The 18,160-nt window shown below is 35.6% G+C and overlaps 1 protein-coding gene across 1 annotated transcript in view; it reads left to right on the top strand.

Annotated features, from left to right (window-relative positions):
- Positions 1–18,160, top strand: part of GUCY1A2 (guanylate cyclase 1 soluble subunit alpha 2) — a 322,831-nt gene that overhangs the window by 263,117 nt on the left and 41,554 nt on the right. The window contains exon 7 of the mRNA XM_042957957.1: positions 14,619–14,773. Coding sequence (XP_042813891.1) covers positions 14,619–14,773 — 155 coding nt within the window. The remainder of the gene's footprint in view (positions 1–14,618; positions 14,774–18,160) is intronic.

Here is an 18,160-nt window from a genome sequence, read left to right as displayed (position 1 = left end):
CACTTCAGAGCTGATTTTTCCCATTCAAATCTAACTCACATTTAACACTCCCATTCAAATGTTCATCTCACCCAAAGGAATGTATTCTTTCTTCTTTAGCCTTTATTCCAATCCATGACACCTAGCACACTAATCCAGAGTTTTGGACATCCTCATAATTCTTTTAACCTTACCTGCATTTGGTCACCAAGTCCCATCAATTTGCCACCTAAATCTCCAAGATGGCTCCTCCTCTCCATCAGCATTACCACTCATATTTCAGTAAGAACTCCTTTAACCTGCCATCTTTGTTGCTCAACCAAAAGCCCAAAGTCATTTTCCATCCTGTAGCCCATGTCAATACTCTGGATCAAAAATATAATCTGCTAATGTACAACTTAAGTTTTGCTTGTTTACCTAATAAATTTGTATCAATCACCTATTTACAAGATAGACACGACTGAGTCTCAGCCTCTTGATAGCTTTCTTAATCACATCAAAAGTCCTTAAAATGCTTAAAACCCACAGTCTGTTCTTGCCTGCCTATTGGGGGGAAAAGGGGGAATCATACTGTGTAACATTTGCTTTTATTTGCTTCTCCCCCCCCCAAAAAAAAGTAATGCATAGTCCATGCATGGCTATATAAAAGGGACAGAAACAATCTGGTGTAAGAAGTTGGGTTCAATGCTGTCACTGTGAAAGTCACTGGAGATTCAGGCACTTAATTAGACATGCATGTGTCTGTTCCTGACCACCTCTTAAGTTCATAATAAAAATTGGTATCTTACCATTTCTGATGTTTGGTTCAAGGTACCCTGAAACACTTCTAAGTCCTTTCTATGAGAATATACTCTTTATTAATATTGTGACAGAAACAAATTACATATTGAAATGTGTTACTTTATACTAAAGAATGGTAATCTGCCATGGCTTGATTTTTGTTCTGATGATACCCGTCCCTATTTACATTTAAAGTACTTGATGTAATTTTGGTAATTGTAGGATATATATGTTCTGTTCCATATGCCAAATGGATATCACAGCTCGATGTTTTAGTGGCTAGTGTCAATAAGAAAGAGGGAACCGGCTTCATTTTGCCACGTCCCTGGCTCCCGATTACAGCCCTCACAGGTAACCCTTAGAGAGTCAGTTCCACTGGGCAGGTGCCATTGCTCCGATACAGTCACTTAACCTGACTCAGTTTCTTCCGTTTGTTCATCTTGTTATTTTTCACTTGGTGGTAGAAGTGAAATTAAAACACATGGGGGAGTATCTTAGGCAAGTTTCTGGCAAATTACTCTTTAGTTAAATCTGCATTTTAGGGTATTTCTTGTATGAAGAGGAACAGTTGAAGAAAACAAAACACGTTTCAGATATCTAATTCAAAAGGCATAGTCATATTCTGAGGTGTTGAAAGAAATGACTTATTCATATTTCACTTCAATATTTATTGAGCCACTACTATATGCAGAAATGTTCTGGTAGGTGCTGAGATATAACAGTGAGCAAGACATATGCTACCCTTGTTTTTCAGAGATTAACACCATGTCAAAGAGATAGATAATGAAAACAAATGAACAAAACGTAGTGCCTGTTAGGGGAAATGCAGTGACTACAATTCATGCCGGGACACCTATATTCCTGACGAAAGGCTACATGGAAGAAACGATTTATAAGCTGTGGTGTGAAAGGTGAGAGGCCATCCAGATAGGTCAAGGACTGGGGAGAGCAGAGAGAGCAGCTTATGCATGGGTACAGAGCACTGATGATGGCCAAGCTGGGTGCCTGAAAATGTCCTCCAGGCAAGTGGTGGAAGGGAGTCAAATCAGGTAAAAAGCGACAATAAAGGCCCAGGGCAGTAAAGCAGTGGGGTGGTTTTAGGAATATATAGGTGACTTGGCCCCATAATAAAATATATCAAAAGAACTGTGTAGATTTTAATAGTCTTATAAAGTCACACATTAGTAAACACAAAGAATCAGAAATCCCTTTATAAATTAAAAAAAAAGAAAAGTGTGGTTGAAGCTACTGAGTTCTTATCCCACATTTCACGTGCTCAGAAAATGGGGTCAAAACAAATCCGTACACATGAACTGTTCTCGGAGTTCTTTGTGTGAAGAGATTCCTTAAAATTAACATTGTGTGTGTGTGACACACACACACACACACACACACACACACACACACATAGAATTGGTCTTTGATGACTGCTCTGTATATGTTCTTCATTTATCATGTTACCTTTTTGAAGAAAAAGGTTTCCTACTCTTTTTCCCGTTGCTTGCTTAGATGGCATCATCAAGTGTTGTGTTAATTAGAAATAAATATTACAAAGCCTTTCATTTCAAACTTCAGAGCTTTCTCTCAAAGCCCAGGTTAAAAGCAGAGCCCTGGTTAAATCAGATGACTTCTTCTAGTCCATGGACTCATTGATTCCTGAGAATCTATTAGCCTTTTATTTAGTGCTAGAGAATGCCATCAAAAATAAAAACATCACAGCTGGACTGAAGCAGCACTAAAAGAACAATTTTGAGGTTTGAGTTGTAATTTTAGCCCCAGTTGCTAAGGTTTTTATTTTCTTTTTGCAGCCATTAACTAGTTTCTTCTAATTTTTAGCCAGATTTGGGATGATCTAAAGCTACAACTTTATAAAGTTCTGGGATGATGTTCCTTTATCAATTACAGGACTAATATGATAAGCAGTGGCAGGACTGGGTATAAAACCACCAATTCAAGATCCCTTGTTTAAAAGGTGCTTTTCAATCTTAGTTTGCAAATATTGATGAGAGATACATAGATAAATAAGTGTCCAATGACTTGAGTTGTAAAAAAGTATAATGTAAGTATTTAGAGGAAGGGAAGGGGTGACATTTGGGCTCAGCATAGAATTTCCTTTCGTTTATTCTTCTCATCAGTTTGTTTATTCAGTTGAACTTTTTAAAATTGTGTATTAAATGCAAAATTTAATGGTAAATGTTGAAGATAGGGACATGGTTTGAAACTGAAAGGTATATTAAAATAATTGTTCTCAAATATTGGGGTATCTATGGATCCTTTGAAAATCTGATAAACATGATGGATCCAACATATATGAACATCTTAAGGAGATCTGTAGATGCCTTGAAGTTTGCCTTTGGAGCCCTTAAGATTTATGAATACTACTTAATGATTTCTTAATTTCCGGTTTTGTTCATTGTTTGAATTTTGCCTCCCAACCTAAGGTAATTATTTAAACTTTTTTATGGGGTTAACTTTGTTTTCAAACAATTTACCTTTAAAATTAATATTGGGCCAAATCTTCCAGAAACATATTGGAGTTGAGAGATCTATTGCTGATATTAAGTCAACCGGCTCAGTAAAATGAGCATGAGCGCCATCTAATGCCCAAATGGAAAAATGTTGGTAACAACAGTAATAACATGACTAGGATATATTAACACTTGTAAAGATTAAAAAAAAAAACAACTTTGAAAATGTGTCCTTTTATTGGTGGAGGATCAGATGATTTACATTTTAAAATAAAGTTTTTATTTTATAATAGTTTTAGATTTTCAGAATAATTGCAAAGTTGGTACAAGGAGTTCCCAAATAGTCTACATCCACTTTTCTCCAAACAGTAGTATGGCACTTTTGTTATAATTAATAAACCCACATGGATGCATTATTATTAACTAAAATCTATAATTTATTCAGATTTCCTCAATTTTCCTCTACTGTCCTTTTTCTGTTCCAAGATGCCATCAAGGATAGCACATTGCATTTAATAGCCATGTCTCCTTAGGCTTAGTTATGATGATGGTTGTTGTATTTGAATTTTATTGTAGGCATTAGTTCACAGAATGTTTTTAAGAATTTTTCAGAAAATAATTTCCCTTGTTTTATTCCTTTGATAATGCTATATAACTAAGCAGATTTTGTGGAGGTTTGTAGAAATACAAATTATCATTGTGCATTTTCATCTCTAGTAATGAAAAAAAAAAGAATTAAGAAAGAGAAATACCAAGATGTTATGGAAGGACCAATTCGGTAGAAACCATAAGAATTATGTTTGCATTTGGACTCTCATCCTTACTAGCTGCATTCTTTAGGTCATTTACCCTTTGGATTAGGTTTCTATATCTGTGGAATAAGGTCTGTGAACCTGGAAATTCCCCAGCCCTTGTACTATGAGAAGATTAAAAAAGTATTTTCCTAGTACAAGTTAATAATCTAATGTTTCATGTTGGATATGAGTCAACACTTAGGATCTACCACCTAAGCTGGTACAGTATCTCTGTATTATAGATGACACGATGTAGAGAAGTAATTTGCCCAGGATTATTGAGCAAGTAAGTGATGGGTCAGATTCTGGTCTATGACAACTTTCAGAGACAACACTGCTTTCAGCATCCGTAAGCCTACAGCGCCCTCCATCCCAGCCACCATGCTTGTCCTAGGTTTGCTCTAATGACCAACACTCCCAGATGAGTTTGTTTCTCTTGACAGTTCTACTGGTCCTAGCCATGTAGACTCTCTAAAACACTATATATGAGCCTGGGTTGCCACCCACCCAAAAACAGGTGCTGAGGTCTCGAAGAAACCTCTGTCTCTAACCAACTGAAATGTATGAAGTCTGAGGAGTATTCATAGTTCTACCCAATTTGCTAATATTTTAATTAAACATATATTCTTATTGCTTTCAAAAGTCTTCAACATACAGGAATGTTGTCTTCCAAGAGCAAGAGGGAATATTGTGTTTCCTTCTCAAAACTGAAAGGTATTATGTATGTGTGAATGCATATGAAAGTATTTACACAGCGCTGCTAAAACCATTTGCTGGGAAAGGGCCGGGCTATTTAAACGACTTGTCTCCAGCAGAAACTGAAATGATGTTCTACACTTGGTGGTTCGTAACTTTGGATTCACGTTAGAAACTCTAGAGGGAGTTACAAGTCCCACGTCTCATTCCAGACTCATTAAATCAAAATCTCTGGAAGTGAGAACCAAAACAGCAATTTTAAATCTCCCCCCTTGATTCTGATGTGTGGCCAAGAGTTCTACATTGTAACTCAAGAATTTAATTTTGTTACTTTACTTTCATTTGGGGGATAAACGTGTCCATGCTATCAATTCTTATAAAGAAAAAAAATAATGGCTTATAAAAGAAAGAGGGTAATTATTAATGTTTAATAATTAAAGTCATTAATTTTTTTTTCTTACACATCTATCAAGTCCATTGTATTCTGAGATATAGAACTCTTTCGAGATGTAAAATGAACTCAATTTTCTCTGAAGAAATTTAGTTATCAGCAGTATGCATGGACATCATTATAATATATGCCATTTTCTCATAGAGGAACTTTATTTGTTTTAAATAGAATGTAAGTGGAAAATCCTATATTTGCAAATTTTATTTTCAGTTTTTGTAAAATTGTAAAGTAGTAATGTGATTATCTAAAATCTTGAAAGTGATATTTGTTGACCACATGTATATTTTTTCTTAAGAAATAAGGTTTCTATCTTTCCTTAATTTTGTAAGATTTCAGGTTCCTTGAAGTAAGTGAATAAAGTCTTTCTGTCCTTCCTTTCCTCCACAATGCCTAGTAAGTGTTTGAGAGTGAATTGTTACATAATAACCTTCAGAAGGAAAGGAAGGGAAGGAAGCTGAAGGGAAGGAATGGGCAAAGGGCAAAGGAGTTCTCACATTTTGCATTGTACATTTCTTTTGAGGGATTTTCTGTTCTTTGAAATTGTGCATTATTATTAAAAGGGCTCGACTTCAGGGTTATTTCTATTGAAAGGAAAGTTATTCTATTGGTTGACTTTGGTGCTTGGTCTTGAGAATAAGTTACAAATAAATAGATAAAAATATTAAAAATATAAAGAAAAACTAATGTAAATTTTTTACTTTAGATGGATTAACTTATAAATTGATGAATACACAATCCTTACTATTAGAATTCTTTGTAAATTCCTTTATGCCATTTCTACATATTTAAGCTTTTATTAAATCATTTTTTTGAATCCATAATATTGTAAAGATTCTTTTAGACTAGAAATTTATTCCAGATTACCTGTTGTTAAGATCTGCATTTTGACAGAAGATGATTTTCATTAGTTAACAGAGAGAGAATTGGTCAGTAGCATTATTTTTTAGTGGTAGTCTCAAAACAGAAACTTCTAAGAGCTTTGAAGTTTTAGCAATTAACATACTTTGTTGTTAAAAAATGAGCCATTAACAAGGAGTGCCTTTGTGATATTAGTTAGAAGGAAATTTCAATCTGTGCATTTCAACAATATAGATGTATTTAGTAGAATGATTTGATAAATGTTATAGATGTGATTTGTAAAGTAAGTATTCCCTTAGTATCACAAGTTAGATAACCAAAGATTGGATGTTTCTTGAGATAAAGGTTTCTTATTCTTTTCTGCATATCGGAATGAAAAATCAAGTGCTCTTAGAAAATAGTATCAATCATCTTCTTAAATTAAAAAAAAGCTTATCTTTTAATTATGTTATTAATCTTTATTATAATGAGCAGTTCCATATGTGTTTAAAGCATAGCACTATGTTAATGATTTATCAGTGTCTGTATTTCTAGCACAAAATGCTGTGTTTTTCAACTGCTAAATTATATGCTGGTTATTCCCAAATGCACGCATATTTAACTCAAGGAGATGAATTGTCTTAAATCAGTTTCTCCCTTTGAAAAACAATTCTTAAAGCATTTTTTTTCTGCACAAAGGTAAATTTGAGATTCTACTTCGAGGCCTTAGTAATAACACTCCTACAAATTCAGTCATATTTAAGTATTTTATTAGCAGCAAATGTATTTAAATAATCACATACATGGTTATCAATACCCTGTGAGAAGGTTACAGTGAAGCTGAACCATAGTGCCCTCCCCTCCCCACCCCCTGCAGTCTCTGATAACATTGCCAGTGGTACCCTTTGTAGGATTCCAGGGCATGCCCTCCTAATTATCTTTTTTAAGGTCCTATCCTTCCCCACCAAAACACCATAAACAAGATTACCAACTCACTTTCTCCCCTAACTCTAAAGTACCAATTATTTAAAATGTTACCGTTTTATTTTATAAAAGTCACCATATATCTTGTGTCTGAAATTATATGTTAACATACCGGCAATGAGAACCATTTTTTTTTTTTGTCAAGTATTTTCTGTAAATTGAAATTTATCTATGAGTGGTACTTCTGTAATGTTCAGAGTAAACACAGTGAGACATTTTGCCCAAAGTGCTATTTGTCCAAGCATATTACTTGCGACTATGACATTTTGACACCATCAGTTGGAGGCTGAGTCCCCTGATAGAAGGAAAAATGCCACATATCTACAGAGATGATTTCTCCCTGCTTTTCCTACACGTGGGGGAAATAAGGAGAAATTGTGAAAAACTACAGAGGTTTTATGAGTTGATTGTATTCTGTCTCAGCATCTCAAGCTTTTAAAATTAGAAGTTAAAACATTAAGTGACATTTTCTTGTCAGGGAAATATTTGTTATTAATAAAATAATGAGACAAAAATGTGAAAATCAATTTAATTTATTTCCTTTTATTAGTGAAAGAAATATTTTTTGGATGAAACTTATAATGCATGCTAATACTGGAAGAAGAATAAAGTACTTGTTTTCTTCCCTGTTTCCTAACAATGTGAGTAACGATTTTAGTGTCCTGGCTATTAAAACAGTTAATTAACTATTTTTTAAATAATTTTTAATATTTATTTATTTTTGAGAGAGAGACAAAGACAGAGCATGAGCGGGAGAGGGGCAGAGAGGGAGTGAGACACAGAATCTGAAGCAGGCTCCAGGCTCTGAGCTGTCAGCACAGAGCCCCAGGCGGTGCTTGAACTCCTGAACCCGAGATAATGACCTGAGCCGGTCAGATGCTTAACCAACTGAGCCACCCAGGCGCCCCAACTCACTATTTTTAAAAGCTTAAAATCTCAACTACATGAATCTCAGAATGATACTTAAATGCAAACACGATTACACAGATAACTGGCTCTTTCTACAGAAGTCTTTCTTCTTTTTCCTACTATAGACCTTCTATTTTAATTTGGAAATTCTGTCTTGCTGCAGCAGGACTATTTCAACACAAATTGGTATTTGATTTTCATAACTTGCTAGCTCCTAACTCCTGTTAATCATGGTTTCAGTCTGATTCGGACATTCGGGCATTAGTCCCTCTATTTACTGAACTAAAAAGGGGTCCTTGCCACATAAGCACCACGATGGGCGCCATGAGGTATGGGAAGGGAACTTGCACGAGCGCCCCCTGTGGGCTAATTGCTCTTTTTCATTGTGCTCCTCTGGACTTGAGTTTATTTGTAAAATGAAGGGCTCAACTAATGAATCCGTGCTGCTCTCCCAACCCAAAGATTCCTTCTTGATGAAACCAGTTTTGGCTAACCGAGGTCTAACCCTATAAGCCTTCTATTTTTAGGCACCGTGGGAGAGATATTATCTTAAAATGCACTTGTTCATGTACCTCAGCAGATGAATAATCAGTGAAGTATTAGGAGAATAACTGCATCTTTTGATGAGTGGGGACTCTGATGTTTCCCAGAGCTTTGCAGTCTTTCACACATTTCAGGTAGATAGAGGAGATTGGGTAACAGGTATCCTAACCTCAGGATGGATCCAAAAGTTACTGTGTTTTTCAATAAATCCCTAGGGTGAACACTATTTGTTTTCATAAATGTTCTCTGAAAAGTGAAGTCTAGTGTTACGCATCAAGGCTTTGGTCTGATTAAAGCATTTATTATTTCGTGTGTGTGCTGGTCTACTAAGTACCTATAGGGTGCCAGAAGCCTGTGTAGGGCAGATTCTGCACCATTTCTCAGATTCTGCACCATTGCCACTTTGGACTGGAAAATTCTCTGTTGTGGGGAGGCTGTCCTAGGCATCTTTAGCTCAACTGAATAGATGAAAAGAATAGAAGCAGCTCCCCACCCCAGTTGTGAAAATAAAAAAAATGTCTCAAGACATTGTCAGATGTTCACTGAAGGGCACAAATGTCCCTAGTTAACAACCACTGGTTTAGTGCAAAATGACCTTCTTTAGTGAGGACATCCTGGGCAGATGGATGCCAATGTTTCTGAGTGGTTAAATTATTTAAATGATGTTAAATCTTGTTGAAAGGAATCTAAATTCATCATTGAGAGTTGAATGCATCTATTTTGTCTAACTGCTCGATGTTCCTGACATATTCTGAGTGAGGCAATCATTCCCTTCTTTACATAGGCAACACTTCTTGCTATCCTTCCCAATTTTGGGGAAATCTCAGTAAGTTGTCAAAAGAAATGCAGAAGATGGGCGCCTGAGTGGCTCAGGTTAAGCATCTGACTTTGGCTCAGGTCATGATTTCATGAGTTCAAGCCCTGCATCAGGATTCAGTGCCTACAGTACAGAGCTTGCTTGGGATTCTTTCTCTCTCAAAATAAATAAATAAACTTAAGAAAAAAGAAATGAAAAGAGAGGCTGATGATTCAGTTTATAATTTCTCAATAGTATCTCCTTCCAAAATTAAATAATTCTTTGAGTTTTGTTTCATTGTATGATAGACACAATGACAGCAAATTTGTGCTATTTGTGTGGTTATTGATATTTTTGTGCATGTTTGGTGATATTTTGTGCATGATGTTTTGTGCCTTCTAAGAGATAATAATTTGTTTAAATGACCATTTCTCCATCCACCCCGCCCAAGGATATCAGGGTTTTTATTGCTAGCATTTTTTAGGTTATAATAATTCTAATTCTGATAATTTCATTTAAAAAACCCTCAGGTCTTTTGACAGGAGGCAACAGTGGAACTACATAAGCCTTCTGTGTAGTGTGTGGGGGGTGTAGAGTCTTTCTCAAACAAAACACACAGAGTAAAGAGGCTGTGAGATGCATCTTGCCTCCTGCATAAAAAGATCAATACAGTGATCACAGGTCCAAACTGATAATCTTAGCATCTGAGGTGTTTTTTAGCAAGCCTTCATTACACAAAGTAATTTAGTATAAATGGGCCTCATAAAAGCAAACCCAAAGAAATATAATAATATTGCAAAATGCTTTCTAACTTGAGAGAAGGTGCTTTATAATTATCTTGTTTAAAAGGACTATTGCCATTCAGCCGTTTTCTTTCTCTTTCTCTTTTTCTTTTTCTTTCTCTTTCTCTTTTTCTTTCTCTTTCTCTTTTTCTTTCTCTTTCTCTTTTTCTTTCTTTTTCTCCTTCTCCTCCTTCTCCTCCTCCTTCTTCTTCTTCTTCTTCTTCTTCTTCTTCTTCTTCTTCTTCTTCTTCTTCTTCTTCTTCTTCTTCTTCTTCACCTTTTTAAATCCAAATAGATAATCGCTCATCAGAACCAGGCCTGTGGGGCACCTGGTTAGGGTAGTTCAGTTAGTTAAGCATCTGACTCTTGATTTTGGTTCAGGTCATGATCTCATGGTCGGTGAGATGGAGCCCCATGTCAGACTCCATGCTGACAGCACAGAGTCTGCTTGGGATTCTCTCTCTTCCTCTTCCTCTGCCCCTCCCCTACTTGTGTGAGCACCTCTCTCTGTCTCTCAAAAAAAAAAAAAAAAAAAGGAAAAAGAAAAAAACAGGCTTACATTTTTCAGACAGGTTTCTTTAAAAAAAAAAAAAAAAGTATGGGGCACCCGGGTGGCTCAGTCGGGTAAGTGTCTGACTTTGACTCAGGTCATAGTCTTGCCATCTGTGAGTTTGAGCCCCACATTGGCCTCTGTGCTGACAACTCATAGCCTGGAACCTGCTTCAGATTCTGTCTCCTTCTGTCTCTGCCCTTCCCCACTCATGCTCTGTCTCTGTCTTTGTCTCTGTCTCTATCTCTCAGAAATGAACAAACGTTGACAATTTTTTTTTTAAGTACTATCTATTTCTGCTTCCACTTAAAATGGAATAACAGACTGGATTTATACTTCTACCTTAAACAATTAAAAATCTGGAGGAAAAAGTACAATAGAACAGTTTTTATGACACTGGCCACTAGGCAATAGAAAACAGTGATCCCTGAGAGATAGGAAACAAATAAGATGAGACATAGGATTTCCCTGGTATGTTGTTTTGGGAATATCCAGACTGTGGTGCAAGGAGAAGCAAATCAGGAGGCATCAAACAAATTCCTGCAGTCAGAGAGGTGGAGCTCAATCTGGGGAGACCAAGGAAGCTGGAGGTCACAGACAGGGAACCAGTAAGGAGAGAGTTGCACAAAGACCACCAGCATTCTTCCAAGGAGCTCCCTATATGTTCTGCACAACATTGATTATTGTTTCTATGTGAGAAGATTCCCTTGGCTCAACAGGGAAAAACACCTGGAAGGACTAGAGGAAAAAGTTCCTGGCACTCACAAAGGACCTGGAAAAAATTGCCTGTTCCCATCGGGAAGACCTGAGAACCTCATAAATCATGGGCACTGGGTACAGTACTCCGGGTGTTTGTTCTTGCCTCAGTAGTGGAGAATAATTAGCCCTACATGAAATACTGCTCAAGACTTGCCTAACAAATCCTAAAAAGCAAGACTTGAAAAGACCGAATTGTTTCCAAGGAACTTGACTACATCCATAGACAGAACTCAAGAATATGTACAAGGATCTAAAAAATATCCCCACTCAACAAAGTCAAATTTGTGATACTGAACATTCAACCAAAAATTACTAGCTTGCAGCAAAGCTGAAAAATATTACCCATAATGATGAAAAAGACCAATCAAAACTGAAATAGACTAATAGATGTTAGTATTAGCAGACAGGTTTTAAAATAGTTATTTTAACTAAATTCCATATGTTCAAAAGTTAATTTGATGCCTGAAAAAGAAAAATCCCAAATTGAACTTCTAGAGAGGAAAATCACAATGTCTGAGATTAAACATGCAGTGGATGGGGTTAGCAAAAGATTAGACATAAAAGAAGAGATTAATAAATCTGAAGACGTTATAATAGAAGTTATCCAAAATAAACAGAAAAAGTAATGTAAATGATTAAATTATCTGTCTTCCATGGAAATACTGCAAGTATCCCAATATGCATATAATTAGAGTTTCTGGGATAGAGGGGTGTATAGAAAACATATCTGAAGAAGAAATAGCTGAAGTTTTTCCTAATCTTAAGAAAACTACAAACTCACAGATTCAAGAAACTCAACAAATCCCAAACACAAGAAGCATGAAGAAAACATCAAGGAAAATCATAACTAAATTTCTGCAGGGGGTGCCTGGGTGGCTTACTTGGTTATGCACCTGACTTTGGCTTAGGTCATGATCTCACAGTTCATGAGTTCGAGCCCCACATTGGGTGATCTTCAGCCCTGCTTCAGGTGAGCTTGGGCTCCATACTCTCTGTCCCTCTCTCTCTCTCCCTCTCATTCTGCACATTGTGGGATTCTCTCTCTCTGCCCCTCACTCACTTGTGCAGTCTCTGTCTCTCTCAGAAAAAAAAATAAATAAGTTTATTAATTAAAAAATTATTTAAATAAATTTTGCAAAACTAGAAAAAGAAAGAGATCTAGTACGTATGAAGGAGTTAATATAAGCACGACAGCAGTGTTCTCATAGGAAACAGTATACAGGAGGAGATGATCGAACAACATCACTAAAGCACTAAAAGGAAAGAAAAAGCTGTCAACCTAGAATCCATATCCAACAAAAATATCTGGATAGGAAGACAAAATAAAAACCTTTTCAAACATACGAAAGCTGAAAGAATTCATCATCAGTGGACCTACAGTTAAAAACATGTTTGAAGAAATCTTTTAGGCAGAAGGAAATTGATAGAAAATGTAAGTCCGAATCTACCCAAAGGAATGAAGAGCACCTTAAATGGTAACATCATGACCCTTCCCTTGAGCTTGCACTATCTATCTTGCCCCATCATGACTTGGAACATGGGAGTGCTCCTGACTCAGCTTCAGGTTTTCCAACAAGGAATATATGACGAGGCATGAGGAGGAACACAATGATAAGACCTGTCCCTGACCAAACAGAGCTTCCTGACAATCTGGGCCACTCACCTGGGAACTGTTACTGAGAGACTAATAAAAGTCTATACTTTTTAGGATTTTTGTATTTTAGAGTATTACTTATACTGCACATTGACCTTTACCTTAATTAAAATAATTATTTTTAAAGCTGTAAAGTTGTGCCTTTTAAATTAAGATCTTTACTTGGAATTTTTTTTTCAACATGAAGACACAGTTGATCTGTAGCATCCTAATGGAAATGCTGTCTTTTTTTCACTCATCTGAAATGCCAACTCTATTATATATCAATCACCTGTATATACATGGAAGTCTTCCTTGACTTCCTCTTCTGTTAGTCTGTTTATATATATATATATATATATATATATATATATATATATATATATATATACTGGTGTATGTTCACACTAATAGGGAAAGTTTTTATTCTTTATAAATATAAAATTATTTATAAAGTTATTCTTTATAAATATATATAAATATAAAAAAAGAATAAAGAAAAATCTTTATTCTTTCACCAGTGTTGGATTTCAAAATAAATGTCAGAATCACTTTTTAAAAATTAGATGAAGAGGTTATTAAGAGATGCAGCTATATCACAATGATTTCAGCCTGTCTTATCAATAGTTGATGTATGCAGGAGTCTCCAGTTCTCTGACAAAGGTTAGTCTCAGAATGACTTTTTGTCCTCACAACTATAGGGACAGAAGGAGACATGGTAGTGAAGGAGTGACACTTTACTTACATAGTAGCTCCTAGGGGTCAGATTGCTTCCCTCTCTTCCACATTCCCCTGGGACTAAGGATCCCATTCCCCACTTGGTCAACATTAGCTTCAGCTATTTTGGTGTAGACCATGTATATGCAACTTCATTGCTGTAATCACACTGAAGTTTATATTGACTTCACACTGAGGACTCCTCCAAGGCATGGGACAGACTAACAGTTATCAGATTCACAGAGTATAAAATATACAGCCCTTAATTTATTTTTCAGGGTTTTCAATAGATACTGCTTGACTGGCGCAAGGGTTAAATTCTCTATAACTCCATTTTGATACAATGTTGAAGAGTTCTGACACTTTTATTCAACTTATTCAACATTTATCACTTATTTTCAACTTATTCAACATTTATTACTTACCATTGAGGGCCTACTTTGCTCTAGGTATAATATTAAGTACTGAATATTCAGCAATAAGAAAAAAGATATGGATACTTCTCTCCTAGGACAACCCAACATTTAAACAAAATAAACAGAAATATACATATTTAATTTATAATTGTGCTTAATTTTATGAAGCAAAAAATAGGGTTGTATGTGAGAGTAAATGGAGGGCAAATAATAAGTTTTTTATGTGTTAGAACATGTGTACAAATGAAAAGTGATCTGACCTGTAGTATAACCAGATTTCTGTAGCTAATTAAATACAATTTTTTCCTATAATTTATTTTTTATTACATAGTATTCATGTTCACTGCCACTATAATGGTCCAGATATCAGGTTCACAAAGATGACCAAGACCAACTTTCTGTCTTTGAGGAGATCCTAGTTCGGTGGTTTACATAATTAGCAGTAGTACCCCTCCTTAAAAGAATTGCATACCAAAAGAAAAACATAAATATATCCTTTTCATTTTTCTTTCTTTTTCTTTTAGATGAGGATAGGCATTCACTCAGGTTCTGTGCTCGCTGGAGTCGTTGGGGTAAGAATGCCACGATATTGCCTGTTTGGAAATAATGTCACTCTGGCCAGCAAGTTCGAATCAGGAAGTCACCCTCGGCGCATCAACGTCAGCCCTACCACTTACCAGTAAGTGTTCTCTGGCCTCCACCCCCTCCTGTCGTTGACATTGCCTTGAGCCGATATCCTGTCATTTGTGAGACCCTGTATTTTTTGTGTTTGATCCTTTCATTCTCTGAGGTAATATGAATAGATGCACCCAGTCTGAAAGATAGCAACTGTGACACAAACGTTTATTTGCACCATGAGCAAGTGCATGAAGAGCCTGACTTGGCTGAGAGGAAACACAGGTTTGTCATTTTCCACAGTCATTGTCCTTCTGACAAGAGAACAAATGTTAAGTGGCTGCATCACACAAGAAGTCTTCTTCACATTTCCAAAATGTTCCTCAGTATCTATAAAAGCCAAAGGAATGAGATAGAAAAGACATTTTGTCTACATTTATTCTTTGGAATAATTAAGATAAAAACTCTCTAAAGATAAATATATACTGGGCACAGAGTGAAACTGCAAACTCTATTTATTCTTAAAGGTCATATTGGTTAACTCGATACATACAGCTGACAGCTGAACGTATCTGTATTTTGTGCCTGGTAGATGTCCCCTCACCCACTAGATACTAAACTCCACAGGGACAGGGATGATCTCTGCTTCAGCTCATCATTATCTTCCCAGAACTTACAAAACATGTTTGGCACATAATCACTGTATAAATATTTATTGAATTATTGAAAAATGCATTGACAGGGTGGACTTCTCTAGAGTAAGAAAACATGACTCTCTCCTACATGTTAGACTTTGGCTTTACACTAGGCATCTGTGTGCAAACTAATTTAGTGCCATGATTTGGATAACTAGGAAATCGTATGGTAAAACTGTAGAGTGGAAACAGTGGCCATTGATTCTCCTTTATTTTATTATTTATTGTTTACTGAAGTATAATTAATATACTTCAGTTTCAAATGTGTAACATATTGCTTTGACAATTCTATACATTCCTCAGTGTTCACATGATAAGTGTAGTCAACATAAGTCTTCATAAAATGTTTTTATACTATTATTGACTATATTCCCTCTGCTGTAGTTTTCATCCCTGTGACTTATTTATTTCACATTGGAAGTTTTATCCTTCTTAATCCTCTTTATTTTACCCATTTCCCCACCCACCTTCCTTCTGGCAACCACCAGTTTGGTCTCTGTATTTAAACATCAGTTTGATTGTCTCTTTTGTTTGTTTGTTTGCTTTTTAGATTCCACATAGAAGTGAAATCCTATGGTATTTGTCCTTCCCTGTCTGACTTGTTTCATTTAGTGTCATACACTGTAGGTCCATTAATGTTATTGCAAATGGCAAAAGCACATTGTTTTTTAATGGCTGAATAATATTCCACTGTATATGTATACCACATACTTATCCATTCATCGCTTGATGGACACTTTAGGTTGCTTCCATATTTTAGCTGTTGTAAATAATGCTGCAGTAAACATAGGGGTGCATATGTCTTTTTTAATTAGTCTTTGCTTTTTCTTTGGGTAAATACCCAGTAGTGGAATTACTGCATCATATGGTACTTCTGTTTTTAATATTTTTAGGAAACTCCACAGTATCTTCGAGTGGCTGCACCGTTTTACATTCCCACCAGCAGTGCACAAGGGTTCCCTTTTCTCCACATCTTTTCCAACATGTGTTTTCTCTTGTCCTTTTGATACTAGCCATTCTGACTAGTGTGAAGTGATGTCTCATTATTTGTTTTGTTGTTGTTTGTGGGGGGGTGTTGGTTTTTGTTGTTGTTGTCTTTTCCCTAATGATTAGTGATGTTGAGCATCTTTGCATGTGTCTGTTGGCCATCTGCATGTCTATTCAGATCCTCTGCCCATTTTTAATCAGATTGTTAGTTGATGTTGAGTTGTATAAGTTCTTTATCTATTTTGGTTATTAACCCTTTATCAGATAGATCATTTGCAAATATTTTCTTCTATTCAGTAAGTTGCCTTTGCTTTTTTATTTTGCTTTCATTTTGCCACTTCATTGTTTCCTTTGCTGTACAAAAGCTTTTTATTTTGGTGTAGTCAAAGTTTATTTTCACTTTTGTTTTCCTTGCTTCAGGAGACATACTTAGAGAAACATTGCTAAGGCTGATGTCAAAGAGATTACTGTCTATGTTTTCTTGTAGGAGTTTCAGTTCTCATATGTAGGCCTTTAATCCATTTTGAGATTACTTTTGTATATGGTGTAAGAAATTGTCCAGTTTCATCCTTTTGCATGTAGCTACCAGATTCCTCAAAAACATTTTTTGAAAATACTGTCTTTTCCCCACTATATATTCTTGCTCCTCTATTGTAGATTAATCAACCGTATATGAGTAGGCTTATTTCTGGGCTCTTTATCCTGTTCCATTGATCTATGTGTCTCTTTTGATGCCAGTACATCCTGTTTTTATTACTATTGGTCTGCAATATATCTTGAAATCTGAGATTGTGATACCTCTAGTTTTGTTCTCTCTCAAGATGGCGTTGGCTATTTGAGAACTTCTGTGGTTCTTGAAAAATTTTATTTGTTCTAGTTCTGTGATAAATGCTGTTGATATTTAGAAAGAGATTGCATTTAATCTATATATTGCTTTGGGTAATATGGACATTTTACCAACACTAATTCTTCAAATCCATGAGCATGTTATACTTTTACATTTGTTGTTTCATCTTCAATTTCTTTCATCAATGTTTTATAGTTTTCAGAGATTAGGTCTTTCACCTCCTTGATTAATTATTATATCCTTTCGGCGCAACTGTAAATTGGATTGTGTCCTTAAATTTTCTTTCTGCTACTTTTATATTTCTGTATAGAAATGCAACACATACTTTATACTGATTTTGTATCCTGCAACTTGACTGAATTCATTTATCAGTTGTAATAGTTTTTTTTTTGGTGCCTTTAGGGTTTTCTATATATAGTAACATGTCATCTATAAAGAGTGACAGTTTTACTGCTTCTTTAGCAATTTGGATGCTTTTCATTTCTTTTTCTTGTCTTATTATGATGGCTGAGACTTCCAGAACTCCATTGAATAAAAGTGGGAGGAGTGGAACCCTTATTTTGTTCCTGATGTTAGAGGAAAGCCTCCCAGTTTTTCACCATTGAATATGATGTTAGCTATGGATTTGCTGTGTACAGTCTTTATTATGTTGAGATACTTCACTGAGTTTTTATCAGAAAAGGATGTTGAAAGTATCAAATACTATATCTGCATATCTTTACCATGGTTTTTACCCTTTCTCTTGTTAATGTGATGTGTCACACTGATTGACTTGCACATACTGAAACACCCTTACATCCCTAGAATAAAACCCTACTTGATCATGGTCACTAATTAATATATTGTTGAATTAGGCTTGCCAGTCTTTTGAGGGTTTTTACAGCTATGTTCATCATATATGTTGGCCTGTAGTTGTTTGTTT

The sequence above is a fragment of the Panthera tigris genome, chromosome D1 (genome assembly GCF_018350195.1).
Source record: "Panthera tigris isolate Pti1 chromosome D1, P.tigris_Pti1_mat1.1, whole genome shotgun sequence".
NCBI lineage: Eukaryota > Metazoa > Chordata > Mammalia > Carnivora > Felidae > Panthera > Panthera tigris.
The sequence above is the reverse complement of the archived record's forward strand: the minus strand, read 5'-3'. Positions and strand labels throughout refer to the sequence as shown.